Genomic DNA, 15,877 nt, shown 5'->3' with positions numbered 1-15,877 from the left:
GGACAGCGCCCTGTGAATCACACTGTGGTTTTACATTACCGTAACCCAATCAAGCTCTTCAGATGTCCTAAAGTGCAAAAGTGAAACCTGAGCAGTTTATGTCTTCAGAACCCAAAGCTTAAATTACAGCTACCAATTCGGATCTCGTTTCTTGTAATAGTGTGCGCAGATCTTTTTTATTAAAAAAAGAACTTCATTCAGTTTTGCAGAGGACAATGGTGATTGTGCAGCTGAAATCACATTTTGAGGTGTAGGTGATGTAGAATTCAGTAGATGGATGTGACGAGGATGTTTCCACTAGTGGGAGAGTCCAGGACCAGAGGGCACAGCCTCAGAATTAAAGGGCGTACCTTTAGAAATGAGATGCGGAGGAATTCCTTTAGTCAGAGGGTGGTGAATCTGTGGAATTCATTGCCACAGACGGCTGTGGAGGCCAAGTCAATGGATATCTTTAAGGTGGCGATTGGCAGATTCTTGATTAGTATGGGTGTCAGGGGTTATGGGACGAAGGCAGGAGAATGGGATTGAGAGGGAAAGATAATTCAGCTATGATTGAATGGCGGAGAAGACTTGATGGGCCGAATGGCCTAATGCTGCTCCTCGAACTTGTGAACTAAAATTAAGTAAAATTGCTTCAAACCATTTCACAAAGTCTAAAAAGGCACATTATTAATATGTGTTTACATGGTATGCTTGAGAGCGATACCAAAATTGGTCTATAAAAGAATTTAGGTTTGTTATTGTCATGTGAACTGAGGTACAGTGAAAAGCTTTGTTTTGCATGCTGTCCAAGCAGATCAGATATACCATACACAGATACAATGTTTAAACTCAAGTACAATAGAGTACGCGGGGAGAATGTACAAACTTCGTACAGACTGCACCCGTAGTCAGGATCGAACCCGGGTCTCTGGCGCTGTGAGGCAGTAGATCTATTGCTGCACCACCGTGCCACCCTACAGACTGACTGAGAAGTAAATTGGCCCCTGTTCATCGCAGGCTGAGGCAGTGTGAAGTGTAAATGGAATCAATGTCTTATCCTCTCAGTCTGAAGAAGGGTCCCGATTTGAAACGTTGCCTATTCCCTTTTTCCAGAGATGCTGCCTAACCTGCTGAGTTACTCCAGCTTTTTGTGCCTCTCAATGGAAGAGAGGTTGGTTTTGTGTGATGGTCTGGGCTGCGTCCACAATTTTTTTGGGTCTTGGGTGGAGCTGTTCCCAAACCACGCTGTGATGCATCCCAATAAAAAGTAGCTGACATATTAGTTGTAGAAGCTCACTTTAATAGGAAATTTTCACAACATTTGAAACTAATTCACCGCCAAATTTGCAGGGATATAACATGCACAGTTCGGTCGAGGATGGTGTCAAAGGATAAAGAAAATCAGTGGTAGACAAAAATGCTGGAGAAACTCAGTGGGAGAGGCAGCATCTATGGAAACATAGATACATAGAAAATAGGTGCAGGAGTAGGTCATTCGGCCCTTCAAGCCTGCACCGCCATTCAATATGATCATGGCTGATCATCCATGGAGCGAAGGAATAGGTGACGTTTCGGGTTGAGACTTATTAGTGGATTACTTTTGAAAGTGTAGTGAAACTTATCAGCCTGTACATCCTCAATTGTTCCAGCACGGTGGAAATCTTTTTCACAACCCACAAATGCAAAGTCGACATATTTTGGCTCAGTTTACAAAGGAAAAAGAAAAAGTCTAAAGTCCGGTCCCCATATCCTTGGATTCGAGAGGAAACTTTGATTCGGAAGAAAGCCTCTGCTATCATGGGGAGATGGTGGAAACTCCACCTAGGTCAGGATTTAACCCAGGTTGCTACAGCTTCACCATATACATTCCTGGATATTGTGTTGACAACACACTGACTGCACTTTCAGAAGTAATCCACTGTTCATCACCATGATGTATAGGTAAGTGATGGAATCTGGGGGGAGTTGATTCTAACGTTTAATTGTTCTACATTGTTATTACTTAGATAGATTAGACTCATGGCAATCATGTTTTGATAGGATCAGAAACTGACTAACTTCCCTTCCAGAATGATGATGAATGCAGAACCTTTTAATCTGGTTACACATTCTGAAGCAAGAAAGGGAGCTGGGAGCTGGAGAGGTGATGTGCAAGGAACTGTGGTGTATTTTCCCCCACTGTAAACTTCCATCTTTCATTGCTGATGGATTTGCAGCTCCAACTCACAGGAGAGCAATTAATCTTCGTCTTCTGTCAGGACAGGGGTATCATTTAAGGTTTCCCAATGTCAATCATCCTTTTTTTGATGTGTTTTAAAAAAGTGAGGTGTCGGATATTATTGCAGAGGCAGCTTTGGACTGAAGAAGGTCCCTGACCCGAAACGTCGCCTGTCCATTTCCTCCATGGACGCTGCCTGACCTGCTGTGTTCCTCCAGCACTTTGTGTCTTGTTGATGATTCCAGTCCCTGCAGTTCAACTTAGTTTAGAGATACAGTGCGGAAACAGACCCTTTGTCCCACCGAGTCCTCGCTGACCAGCGATCCCCGCACATTAACTCTGTCCTACACACTAGGGGGAGAATTTACCATTTTACCAAGGCCAATTAGCCTACAAACCTCTACGTCTTTGGAGTGTGGGCGGAAACCGGAGCACCCGGAGAAAACCCACGCAGGTCACGGAGAGAATATACACACTCCATACCGACAGCACCCGTAGTCAGGATCGAACCCGGGTCTCTGGCGCCGTAAGGCAGCAACTCTACCGCTGCGCCAGCCTTCCCTTCCTTGCCTCTCTTCCAGCATCATTGGCAGACTTGTGGGAGGATGTGCTGCATTTTCTTTAGATATTTTGCATGCGCAGGGCCAAGCTCTGTTTGGACACATGCCCCCAAATCAGATACAATGATGTCTATGCCAATCGTTAATTGACATGGGTAATTGGGTTAAATACTGCTACAGATCAGTTCCAGTCAGAAGATGGTCGTTTGGCTTTGCACTAATATGTACTGAAGAACTTTTTGTCCTTCTGTGAATGAACTGTAGGCTTTTGTAAATAGGATATTGATTGATTTTTTGATTTATGGAAAGATTTATTTCGAGAGGACTAGAATATAAAGACAGGGATGTAATGGAGAGGTTCTATAAGGCGCTGGTCAGACCATATCTGGAGTATTGTGAGCAGTTTGGGGCCCAATATCTGAGGAAGGATGTGCTGGCCTTGGTGAGCCCAGTGGAGGTTTACAAGAATGATCCCAGCAATCAGAATCCCAGGGTGTCAGGTTATGGGGGGAAGGCAGGAGAATGGGGTTAGGAGGGAGAGATAGATCAGCCATGATTGAATGGTGTAGTAGACTTGATGGGCCGAATGGACGAATTCTGCTCCTATAACTTATGTACTAATTTTCTCAGTTTAGGCAGCCACAAACTATTTAAACAAATTCCTTTACCATCCGTGCAGTTTAGTTTCACCTTTACATATATTTTAATGAAATAACACATGGTAAGTGCTTTTCCATGTCAAAATATCCACTCTGGCTATTATTTTTTCCGTTTAATTTTGCTTTATTATTTCAGTGGCAGGAAATTGAGCTGTAATAGAGTTGCTCAGATGACAGAGTGAGAACCAACCTTGTGTTCTGTTCTCCAAGTGTTATTAATGACTTTCTGTCATCCTCTAGAAAGTACATGGGTGCCCCTGTTCGTGTACCTAATCAACGTGCTAAGCCGGAAACTGAAAGAGCTTTTGCACACTGCTCAAGTTCTCTTATATTTTAAATTACTATAACAGAACGCTGTTAATGTAGTGAAAGACAATAGAGCGGTCATTTCTCGGCTTGTGTTAATAACACAGTCAGCAAAGTCTGAAAAGCCTGTCGACCCAAAACGCCACATTTAGTTTCGTTTAACGATACAGTGCGGAAACGGGCCCCTCGGCCCACCGAGTTCGCACCGGTGATCGCCACACACTAATGCCCCTGTCCCGCTTAAGAAACCTGAACGGAAACCTCTGGAGACTTTGTGTAGGTATGTTGCAAAGCCAACCTGAAGCGTCGTTGAAGATCTGCTGCTGAGGGTGTGCGCGATTTTGGCGCCGTTTAGAGGGGGCGGGTTTAAAACGCGATTTTCTCTAAGCTGTTCAAATCGAAGATGTTCAGCCTAGTTAATTATTAACGAAAAATCGCTGGAAGACCCCGTCGCAAAAGCTATTATTAGGTTTAAAGGCCTTGAATAATAGTTATAGTAGTTTAAAAATCAATCTCTAAACCCGCGAACACCAGCAACCGCAGAGTCTCATAAAGCAAATAGCAGAAGTTAGGTTGTATATTTTTACATTAAAAAGGGCTTCTAAAGATCCCTTTATACAAAATTTAATATTGCGAGTAGCTCAATTTGGGCCCATTATATCGCGCAGTATTTTTCTGGGCATTTGGGGCACAAATCTACCGCAATGTGAACGTTCTAAACCAGCGCGTTCACAGGGACCCACTGGAAAGCTGATTTAAATGGGCATTTATTTACAGCAATTGAACACTGAATTCCTTCCATTTGGTCTATAAATTAATGTAAATGAGATTTAAAAATCATGTTTTATTGTGAATTATTTGTGAATATTATTTGGACATTTAGGCTATTTAAAAATGTTAATAATTTATTAAGAAATGGATAGATGTTTAGATCTAGTAATTGAAGTCTGAAATTAGCTACAATTAGGTAACTAACTAATTATATGCTTTAATTTCAGGTCATCCAAGTAAGATTATTTTATATTTGTTTCAGAATGCTTCAATCTATGATAACTGAAAATTTCATTCAGTTCTCTTAATTTTTAAGAAAGTTATGGGCTTTTGACTGTTCACGATCACAACTTTTTTGTTATGTCCATAGAAAATCAATAGGGAACAAGATGCTCATTTCCGAGTATGAAAATGGCCATAACTTTTTAAATACTTGAGATATGAAAGTGAATTAGGTGTCAAATTAAACTTATTTTTATGCTTTATCTGATGGGATAAATTACAGACTTGATTTTTAAAATCTCAAAATTTTGTAACATTGCTACTTTGTGCCCCACCCAAGGTTTCCATGCGGTTCCTGGAGGTTTTTGTCAATCTCCACTACCTGCAACCTCCGGCAACCATTTGCAACCTCCGGGAACCGCACGGAAACCTTGGGTGGGGCGCAAAGTCTCCAGAGGTTTCCATTCAGGTTTCCTAAGTGGGACAGGGGCATAACACTATCCTACACGCACTAGGGACAATTTATAATTATACCAAGCCAATTAACCTACAAACCTGTACGTCTTTGGAGTGTGGGAGGAAACTGGAGCACCCGGAGAAAACCCACGTCAGGATCGAACCTGGATCTCTGGCGCTGTAGGACAGCAATTCTACCGCTGCACAGCCGTGCCACCTATTCCTTTTCTCTAGAGATGCTGCCTGACCCGCTGAGGTACTCCAGCATTTTGTGTCTATCTTCGGTGTTAACCAACATCTGCAGTTCCTTCCTACACATAAACCACATTTATTCTTCATTATAGTCACCCAGTGTGGAAACTGGCCCTTCGGCCTAATACAGTGTGGAAACCGGCCCTTTGGCCCAATATGCCCCATCTACACTAGTCCCACCTGCCTTATTAGTTCAAGTTTTTACTTTTACCAAATCACCAGTTTTTATCACCACTGCTGCAGTAAATTTGAGAGTCTTTGCGCAAGTGGAAATAAAATATGATTGAGAGTCATAGAACAAGGAACAAGGAAACACTGACTTCGGCCGTGTTTCTAACTGAGACAATGACAATAAATTTGAATACAATACAATCCTTGCTGACCAAGATACCCATTCTAAGCTAGTCCCATTTCACCACATTATTAAACAACAACAGAATTATTGCAAAATAATGCAAAACACAGCCCGAAACATCACCTATGCATTCTTTTAACTTTAGAGATACAGTGCGGAAACGTGTCCTTCAAACCACCGAGTCCGCACCAACCAGCGACCACCCCATACACTAGTACTATCCTACACACTAGGGACAGTTTTTTACCCAAACGAATTAACCTACAAACCTCTAGGTCTTTGGATTGTTGGAGGAAACCGGAGCACCCGGATAAAAACTACGTAGTCACGGGGAGAGCGTACAAATTCCGTACAGGCATCACCCATCGTTAGGATTGAACCCAGTCTCCGGCGCCGTGAGGCAGCAACACCGGCGGTGCGAAACCATGCTGCCCAAATTCTCTCCACAGATTCTGCATGGCCAGCTGAGTTCCTCCAGCACTTTGTGTTTTGACAAAGTTCCAGCATCTGTAGTTCCCTGTGACTCTATTACATAGAAACATAGATAGAAACATAGAAAATAGGTGCAGGAGGAGGCCATTCGGCCCTTCGAGCCATTCAATGTGATCATGGCTGATCGTCTCCTATCAATAACCCGTGCCTGCCTTCTCCCCATATCCCTTGACTCCACTAGCCCCTAGAGCTCTATCTAACTCTCTTAAATCCATCCAGTGACTTGGCCTCCACTGCCCTCTGTGGCAGGGAATTCCATAAATTCACAACTCTGGGTGAAAACGTTTTTTCTCACCTTAGTCTTAAATGACCTCGCCTTTATTCTAAGACTGTGGCCCTGGTTCTGGACTCGCCCAACATTGGGAACATTTTTTCTGCATCTAGCTTGTCCAGTCCTTTTATAATTTTATATGTTTCTATAAGATCCCCCTCATCCTTCTAAACTCCAGTGAATACAAGCCTAGTCTTTTCAATCTTTCCTCATATGACAGTCCCGCCATCCCAGGGATCAATCTCGTGAACCTATGCTGCACTGCCTCAATCACAAGGATGTCCTTCCTCAAATTAGGAGACCAAAACTGTACACAAAACTCTAGATGTGGTCTCACCAGAGCCCTATACAACTGCAGAAGAACCTCTTTACTCCTATACTGAAATCCTCTTGTTATGAAGGCCAACATTCCATTAACTTATTAAATGGAATATGAATATTTTTGGATGTTTTGGAGGAAAGTACTTCATCTCTTCATTAGTCATGTTATGTTCCAAGTATAAAAGTGCTCATCACATAAAACATGAAAGTAAGAGCAAATTTCAAGATCATGTTTGGATGTTTTAGTCATAGAGTAATACAGTGTGGAAACAGGCCCTTCCTCTTCCAATTTGCCTATGCCGGCCAAGTTGCTCCATCTTAGCTAGTCCCAGTTACTGGCGTTTATCCAATATCCCTCTAAATCTTTCCTATCCATATACCTGTCCAAATGTCTTTTAAATATTGTTTTTGGGCGGCACAGTGGCGTAGCGGTAGAGTTGCTGCCTTACAGCGCCAGAGACCCGGGTTTGATCCTGACTACGGGTGCTGTCTGTGTGGAGTTTGTACATTCTCCCTGTGACCTGCATGGGTTTTCTCCAGGATCTCTAGTTTCCTCCCACACTCCAAAGACATACAGGTTTGTAGGTTAATTGACTTGGTATGAATGTAAAATTGTCCCTTGTGTGTGTAGGATAGTGTTAGTGTGCGGGGATCGCTGGTCGGTGTGGACTCGGTGGGCCGAAGGACCTGTTTCTGCAATGTATCTTTAATCTAAACTAAACTAAACTAAACAAGTACCTGGCTTCAACTAACTCCTCTGGCACCTCGTTCCATACACCCAGCACCATCTGTCTGAAGAAGGTCGCCCTTCAGGTTCCTTTTAAACCTTTCCTTGAATGGCATTGGAAAGGATTTTGACTGACATCTCCCCTGCTCTTCCAATCTTTATTTTTAGAGAGAAATGGAGTGAATTCCTGAAGGGTAGAAGGTTATTGAGTTAACAGTAAATAACAAAACCTTTCCCCCCCCCCCGAATAAAGTGATTTATTACAACACTTTCTGAAGCTTTGGCCTTTGAATTGTTATCCCTCTGGACTGCCTCTTTGCTGTCGTCGTATGGACAAGATTTATGGGGAGGTGTTTTATTGTCTTGAAATTGTTGGTGGCCTTCTCCTGCATGGTCACCTGGTTTGTTATAGCAGGTGCAGTCTCTCTCTTGTGAGTGGCACTGGGGAGCAGTGGTAGAATTGCTGCCCCACAACGCTTGCAGCGCCAGAGACTCGGGTTCGATCATCACCACGGGTGCTGTCTGTACGCAGTTTGTACGTTCTCCCCGTGACTTGCCTGGGTTTTCTCCGGGACCTTCGGTTTCCTCCCACACTCCAAAGACGTGCAGGGTTTGGTGGTTCACTGGCCCTCTGTAAATCGCCCCTAGCGTGTAGGGAATGGATGGGAAAGTGGGATAACATGGAACTAGTGATTGATGGTCGGCGTGAGTCAATGGACCTGTTTCCATGCTATATCTCTAAACTAAACAGTACAACACAAGAACAGGTCCTTTGGCTGACAATGTCCGTACCGAACACAATGCGCATTCATCTCTGCCTGGGCATAATCTATATCCCTCTATTCCCTGCATCATACACATTCAACGAAGAGATTTGGAAAAAAGTAAAATATTTGTTGGGGAAAAAATAGTTTTGTAGTTAACACACTCTGCATGACACAATGGTGCAGCGGTAAAATGGCTGCTTACAGCACCAGAGACCCAGGTTCAATGCTGACCTCGGGTGATGTCTGTGTGGAGTTTGCACGTTCTCCCTGTGACCGCATGGGTTTTCACCTGGTGCTCTGGTTTCCTCCCACATCCCAAAGACGTGCAGGTTTGTAGGTTTAATGGGCCTCTGTAAATTGTCCCCAGTTTGTAGGATTAAACGTGTATGGGTCATCGTTAGTTTAGTTTAGAGATACAACGTGGAAACAGGCCCATTGGCCCAGCGAGTCCGTACCGACCAGCGATCACCGCACATTAACACTATCCTACACCAGGGACATTTTTTACATTTATACCAAGCCAATGAACCTACGAACCTGCACCTCTTTGGAGTGTGGGAGGAAACCGAAGTTCTTGGAGAAAACCCACGCAGGTCACAGGGTGAATGTACAAACGCCGTATAGACAGCACCCGTCGCCAGGATCGAACCCGGGTCTCTGGCGCTGTAAGCGCTGTAAGGCAGCAACTGTACCGCTGTGCCACCGTGCTGCAGCTGTTATCTCTAAGTGGGAGATATTGGCAAAGAATAAATCATGCCCAGCTCAAGAGCCTAATAAGATTGGCATATTGGCAATGTTCAGGGACAGGTGGAAGCTAATTAAATGGAAAAGGAGTGAGGCTATTATGTAACCATTTTTAGTATGAAATAATTTTTGACGTCTTTGATCCTTTGCGGTGTTCTGACATTAATTCATCGACTGTCATTTGTGCATTGACAAGGTGAAGTTGTGGAAAATATGTAGTTTGTTAAAAGCAAAGGGAAACCCTCTGAGGATTAGTCGTGTAACTGCTGACACCTGCAACCCTGCTGACACCTGCAAAACAAGACCTGTGTTAGTAATCCTAAACTACTCCATTCAGCATGAGGGAAATATTGCCAGTGCTAACTTTTGGGATGCAAACTTTGAAATAAATGTAAGTCAAAGTCTTCATATTCAATTAAGGTTTCAGACAAGATTTGTTCAAAATTTTGTAATACTTCCTGCAATAAGATGCTTGATTAGGTTATAGATCTGATTAGGTCCTTGTGGTGGCACAGTGGTACAGCGTTAGAGTTGCTGCCTCACAGCGCCAGAGACCCCGGTTCGATCCTGACTACGGGTGTTGTCTGTACGGAGTTTGTACGTTCTCCCTGTGACCGCGTGGGTTTTCTCCAGGTGCTCTGGTTTCCTCCCACCCTCCAAAGACGTGTAGGGTAATTGGCTCCGGTAAAGATTCTAAAAGGATTGTGGTGGTGTACGTGGTGATGGGTGATCGCTGGTCGGAATGGACTCGGTGGGCCGAAGGGCCTGTTTCCACGTTGTATCTCTAAACTCTTGGGAGTTTGGTAAGAGCGTTAGGCATGCCGATATTTATAACGTATTGTAATTAAATTCTCAATTGTTCTGCCACGTCACAAATGACAAGCTAAGTGATAAAATCTACAATTTTACTTCTGTTGATCTTGCTTTCGTTTAATTTCATTTCCTTGTTCTTTAGTTTTTTTTTGTAAAGTTGGCTTCTCTCACGCTGGCCAGAATCTTTGCTGAAGGAGGACAAGGTCTCAGCTTGCACTGTGTGGCGTCTCGTGTTACAGCGAAGGCAGAAAATAGCTAGTTATCCACAGCTCAGTGCATTGTTAGAAGTTCATGCTATCACTTTGACATTTAGAACAGGACTTGGTGTCTTCGCGAATTCCTCTTCGTATTACCACTGGCTGTTACTCTGCCAGTCTCTCGGCACAGACCGTTTCACAAACCATAACATTTTTGCGACTGATTGATTTGTATTATGTATCTCAGCCATCAGTGGAATCTTGGGATGTAGCCTGTATGAACTGTAACACGATCCTTGGCTGGGAGTTGGGTTACTGTTCTTCATAGACCTGTTGGCGATACTCAATCTGTTCGGATTTGGGAATGGGGCTTATCTGATACTTTCCAAAAAAACCTGCATTTTCTCTATTCCCATGTTAAATAACACAACACATCTGGTAACACTGTAGGGGCATTGTCCTTGAGTTACAGCAGCATCTCATGTTGCTACTATATTTCCTCAAGGATCTGGTTACTCAAAGGGCAACATGACTGATTAAGAACCGTGTTTACTCTGGACTCTAAACTTAAACCTTCTGGATTCAAGGGAGAAAGAGTTTAAAAATATATAAAGGATCGGCTCAGAGTTGCTGGCAGTGGTGCTGGTTGACGTCAATTTGTTGCGCAATTAATATTTCTGCTTTTAATTATAACACTTGCTGTTTTTGCACTGCACAATGCAGTATTTTTGTTTAAACTGAATGGACCAGGTTTGCTGGTAAAAGATGTGTATCGTTTGTTTGCAAGAAGAGGTTTAAAGGGAAGCAGGGAGCGGGTCAGGCAGCGTCTCCAGAGAACATGGATAGACGACGATTCAAGTCGGGATCCTTCTTCAGATCAGAGAGTCACAGTCATTCAGCATGGAATCAGGCCCTTCAGCCCAACTTGCCGATGGCAACCCTTCTTCCAGACCATTTGGGGCGGTACAGCGGTAGAGTTGCTGCATCACAGCGCCAGAGACCCGGATTCAATAGTTCAGCGCAATGGGTGCTATCTGCAGGGGGTCTGTACGTTCTCCCTGTGACAGCTTGGATATTCTCCAGGTGTTCCGGATTCCTCCAACACTCCAAAGAAGTACAGGTTTTATGTTAATTTGCTTTGGTAAAATTGTACATGGTCCCTAGTGTGTAGGATAGTGCTAGTGTACGGGGTGATTGGTGGTTGGCGTGGACTCGGCGGGCTGAAGAACCTGATTCTACTCTGTATCTCTAAAGCCTAAAGTTCAGACTGAAGAAGAGTCTGAAGAAGGGCCTCGAACCGAAACACCACCTATCCATGTTCTCCAGAGTTGCTGTCTGACCCACTGAGTTACTGTTTATTGTCCTTTTGTATAAACCAGCATGTGCAGTTCGTTGTTTCCAGCTTGAGAGGGATAATGGCCAAATGTGGGCAGGTAGGACTAATGTAGATGGGGCATATTGGTCGGCATGGGCAAGTTGGGCCAAAGTGCCTGCTTCTATGCTCTATGTCCCCATGACCATGACATGAACCTTGTTTATATGTAAAAAGGCATTAAAGTTACTAAGAAATCACTTGCATAGTCTGTGACATGATACTACCAGATTGTTTTCCCAGTGACAATACAGTATGTGCATCAAATGACAAAACTAAGTCCAAAAGAAATATGCTCAAGGCATGATTAGTTAACAAATCTACTTGATTCGGTATTGATGTGATGCAAATTAAACTGTTTAAAATCCTTATTAATAAGAGCAGTTTTGTTTTCAGATTTATTTATAGTCATGCAGCACGAAAACAGGCCCTTCAGCCCATCTCGTCCATGCCCATCACGATGCCCCATTTATGCTAGTCCCATTTGCTTGCATTTGGCCCATAAGCTTTTAAACCTACACTTTTAAACCTTTTAAACCTAAACCTTTAAACCTCGAAATCGTTTCTATTAATGTAACTGTACACAATCATGAGAGGAATAGATAAGTCTTGCCCAGAGGACAATCGAGGACCAGAGGACATAGGTTCAAGGTGAAGGGGAAAAGATTTAATAGGAATCCGAGGGGTCACTTTTTCACACAAAGGTGGTGGGTGTATGAAACAAGCTGCCAGAGGAGGTAGTTGAGACTGGGACTATAGCAACGTTTAAGAAACAGTTAGACAGGTACATGGATAGGACAGGTTTGGAGAGATATGGGCCAAACGCAGGCAGGTATGGATGAAGTGCAGGCAAGTGGGACTATTGTAGCTGGACATTGTTGGCCGGTGTGGGCAAGTTGGGCCAAACGGCCTGTTTCCGCACTGTATCACTCTATGACTGATTTCTCAAGATAAATAATATGAATTCAATCTGTTCGTAAGTTGGCACATTCTATTACTAGTTGTACTCTCTGAAATTAAGGAAGGAGTAAAATTGATCATATCATGTAGTAATTTTATATAGTAATTCACTTCGTGTGAGGCGCTCTTCGCAATTGTTAATCTTTTGAACAATGCGGCTTAGGGGACTTAACTACCAGGGTTTTGAATGAAAACAATGTAAGATATGATTGATGGGATTAATTTCCCTCCTGGGATAAATCCTGGGCGGTCACGGTGGAGCAGGGGTAGAGTTGCTGCCTTACAGCGAATGCAGCGCCGGAGACCCGGGTTCAATCCCGACTACGGGTACTGTCTGTATGGAGTTTGTACGTTCTCCCCGTGACCTGCGTGGGGTTTCTCCGAGATCTTCAGTTTCCTCCCACACTCCAAAGACGTACAGGTTTATAAGGTTAATTGACTTAGTCAATGTAAAAACTGTCCCTAGTGTGTGTAGGATAGTTCAAGTTCAAGTGAGTTTATTGTCATGTGTCCCTGTATAGGACAATGAAATTCTTGCTTTGCTTAAGCACACAGAAAATAGTAGGCATTTACTACATAGTGTCAGTGTGCGGGGATCGCTGGTCGGCGCGGACTTGGTGGGCCGAAGGGCCTGTTTCCATGCTGTATCTCTAAACTGAACTAAACTAGATAAAGTTCTATCGTATCGTATGGTTTGGAGGAAGTGGAGTATGTACAGTGGATTCTGATTGTCATGTACAAATAAGCCAGAATATGTAGAATTTCATTGAGTGATAGAGACTGCCTTCGTGAGACTAAATGGTGTCCTTGTTTCTTTCTGCAGGTTGTGGAGCTTGTATCAAGCGCAATTGGAGACTTAGTTCAAGGTGTTTATTACGAAAATTCTGGATTTGATGAGGTAATTTTTTTTTGTTCAATTTCTTTTGCAACTATTTGAGGAATGTTGTGTATGATACGGAGCCACACAGCACGGAAACAGGTCCTTCAACCCAACTTGTCCTTGCCGACTGAGCTGCATCTCCACCAGTCCCACCTGCCTGCGTTTGGCCCATACCCGTTGAAACCTTGTGTAAGAAAGAACTGCAGATGCTGGTTTAAATCGAAAGTAGACACAAAATGCTGGAGTAACTCAGCGGGTGAGGCAACATCTCTGGAGAGAAGGAACAATGGACCATTGTTGGCTCTTTGATCATCGGTGCCGGCTCTGATTAGTTCTGTACCTTTTCATACCTCTAGTTTCCTCTCCCCTGACTCTCAGTCTGAATAAGAGTCCAGACCCGAAACGTCACATGCTCCTTTTTTCCACAGATGTTGCCTGTCCCACTGAGCTACTCCAACATTTTGTGTCCATCACCCGTCTATGTAGTGCCTAGCTTATTTGGAGGTTGTGGTGCTTAATAGCCTGACGGTTGTCTGGAAGAAGCTACTCCTGAACCTGGACATTACAGTTTTTAGGCTTCTGTACCTTCTTCCCTATGGCGGGAGTGAAATGAGAGCGTGGCCAGGGTGGTGTGGGTCTCCGATGATGCTGGCTGCCTTTCCGAGAACTTTAGTTTCCACCCATATTCCAAAGACGCACAGGTTTGTAGGTTAATTGGCTTGGTGTCAATTTGTAAATTGTCCCAAGTGGAGGATAGTGTTGAGGTGCGGGGATTGCTGGCTGGTGTGGACTCGGTGTGCCCGAGGGCCTGTTTCCTCACTGTATCTCTAAACAAATGTAAAATTGTCCCTAGTGTGTGTAGGGTGGTGTTAATACGCGGGGATCGCTGGTCGCCACAGATTCGGTGGGCCCAAGGACCTGTTTACCACGCTGTTTCCCTAAACAAAACTAAAGTTAGTTGTGCGTTCAAATGCGGGTTGGGGAGATGATATTAAATAACTTGCTTACTCAGTGTGCACTCCTTGACTTGTATTTCACGTCGTTGTGCCAATTGTGAATTTAGTTTATAATTCACAGATGATTCCAATAAAATATAATTTATGGAAAAATAAAACTTAAAGATTGAATGGGGTTGATGTCGTTATATACAATCGGATACAAATTCATCGGGAAGTTGATCTTGCAGCTTTGTGTGTGAAAGATTAATTGTAAATTTTCTTAAAAACCCATTAAATAATCACACACAAAGTCTCTCCACTAGGAAAGCAAATAATTCTAAATGCAATAACCAAATTAAATATCACATCTGCTGAGAGGGGAAAATATATTTTCCATCCATCTGTGTTCTTTGGGTACTGACCTCCCCACCATCGAAGGGACTTACAGGAGTCGCTGCCTCAAAAAGGCAGCCAGCATCATCAGAGACCCACACCGTCCTGGCCACGCTCTCATTTCACTCCTGCCACCGGGAAGAAGGTACAGAAGCCTGAAAACTGTAATGTCCAGGTTCAGGAGCAGCTTCTTCCCGACAGCCATCAGGCTATTAAACACGACAACCACCAATAAGCTCTGAACTACATAGACTATTATTGCATTATTATTGTTTGTTTGTATGTTTATGTATGTTTGTGTGCCTGTGTAAGAATATATACATTTTTTTTAAAGTTCAGATTGTATTTACTCACATACACACACACACACACACAACGTGAATATACACACGCTGAACTTTTTTTCTCATTATATTATTTACAGTTGGCCTTTATAACAAGAGGAATCGAATATAGGAGCAAAGAGGTCCTACTGCAGTTGCACAGAGCCCTAGTGAGACCACACCTGGAGTATTGGAGGAAGGACATTCTTGCTATTGAGGGAGTGCAGTGTAGGTTTACACGGTTAATTCCCGGGATGGCGGAACTGTCATATGCTGAGGGAATGGAGCAGCTGGGCTTGTATACTCTGGAGTTTAGAAGGATGAGAGGGAATCTCCTTGAAACATATAAGATTGTAGTTAAGGGTTTGGACACGCTAGAGGCAGGAAACATGTTCCATATGTTGGGGGAGTCTAGAACCAGGGGCCACAGTTTAAGAATAGGGAGTAAGCCATTTAGAACGGAGACAAGGGAACACTTTTTCTCACAGAGAGTGGTGAGTCTGTGGAATTTTCTGCCTCAGAGGGTGGTGGAGGCAGGTTCTCTGGATACTTTCAAGAGAAAGCTAGATAGGGCTCTTAAAAATAGCAGAGTTAGGGGATATGGGAAGGCAGGAACAGGGTACTGATTTGGGATGATCAGCCATGATCACATTGAATGACGGTGCTGGCTCGAAGGGCCGAATGGTCTACTCCTGCACCTATTGTCTATGGTCTATTGTCTATTGTCTCCAGTGTACTATGTTTACATATTCTGTTGTGCTGCTGCAAGTAAGAATTTCATGGTTCTATCTGGGCCATATGACAATAAAACACTCTTGACTCTTGTCTTTGTCCACTCCCACCTGCCACACAGGTCATCTCTTGGTCATCCTACCAGTTCCACTGTTCACATCCTTGT

General features: G+C 43.5%; 1 protein-coding gene across 2 annotated transcripts in view; it reads left to right on the top strand.

Annotated features, from left to right (window-relative positions):
- pdss2 (decaprenyl diphosphate synthase subunit 2) overlaps window positions 1-15,877 on the top strand; it is a 165,898-nt gene that overhangs the window by 115,526 nt on the left and 34,495 nt on the right. For both annotated transcript variants that reach the window (XM_033021952.1, XM_033021953.1), the window contains exon 5: window positions 13,269-13,343. In XM_033021952.1, the coding sequence (XP_032877843.1) occupies window positions 13,269-13,343 (75 nt within the window). The remainder of the gene's footprint in view (window positions 1-13,268; window positions 13,344-15,877) is intronic.

The sequence above is a fragment of the Amblyraja radiata genome, chromosome 5, assembly GCF_010909765.2.
Source record: "Amblyraja radiata isolate CabotCenter1 chromosome 5, sAmbRad1.1.pri, whole genome shotgun sequence".
In the NCBI taxonomy this organism is placed as follows: Eukaryota; Metazoa; Chordata; class Chondrichthyes; order Rajiformes; family Rajidae; genus Amblyraja; species Amblyraja radiata.
The sequence above is the reverse complement of the archived record's forward strand: the minus strand, read 5'-3'. Positions and strand labels throughout refer to the sequence as shown.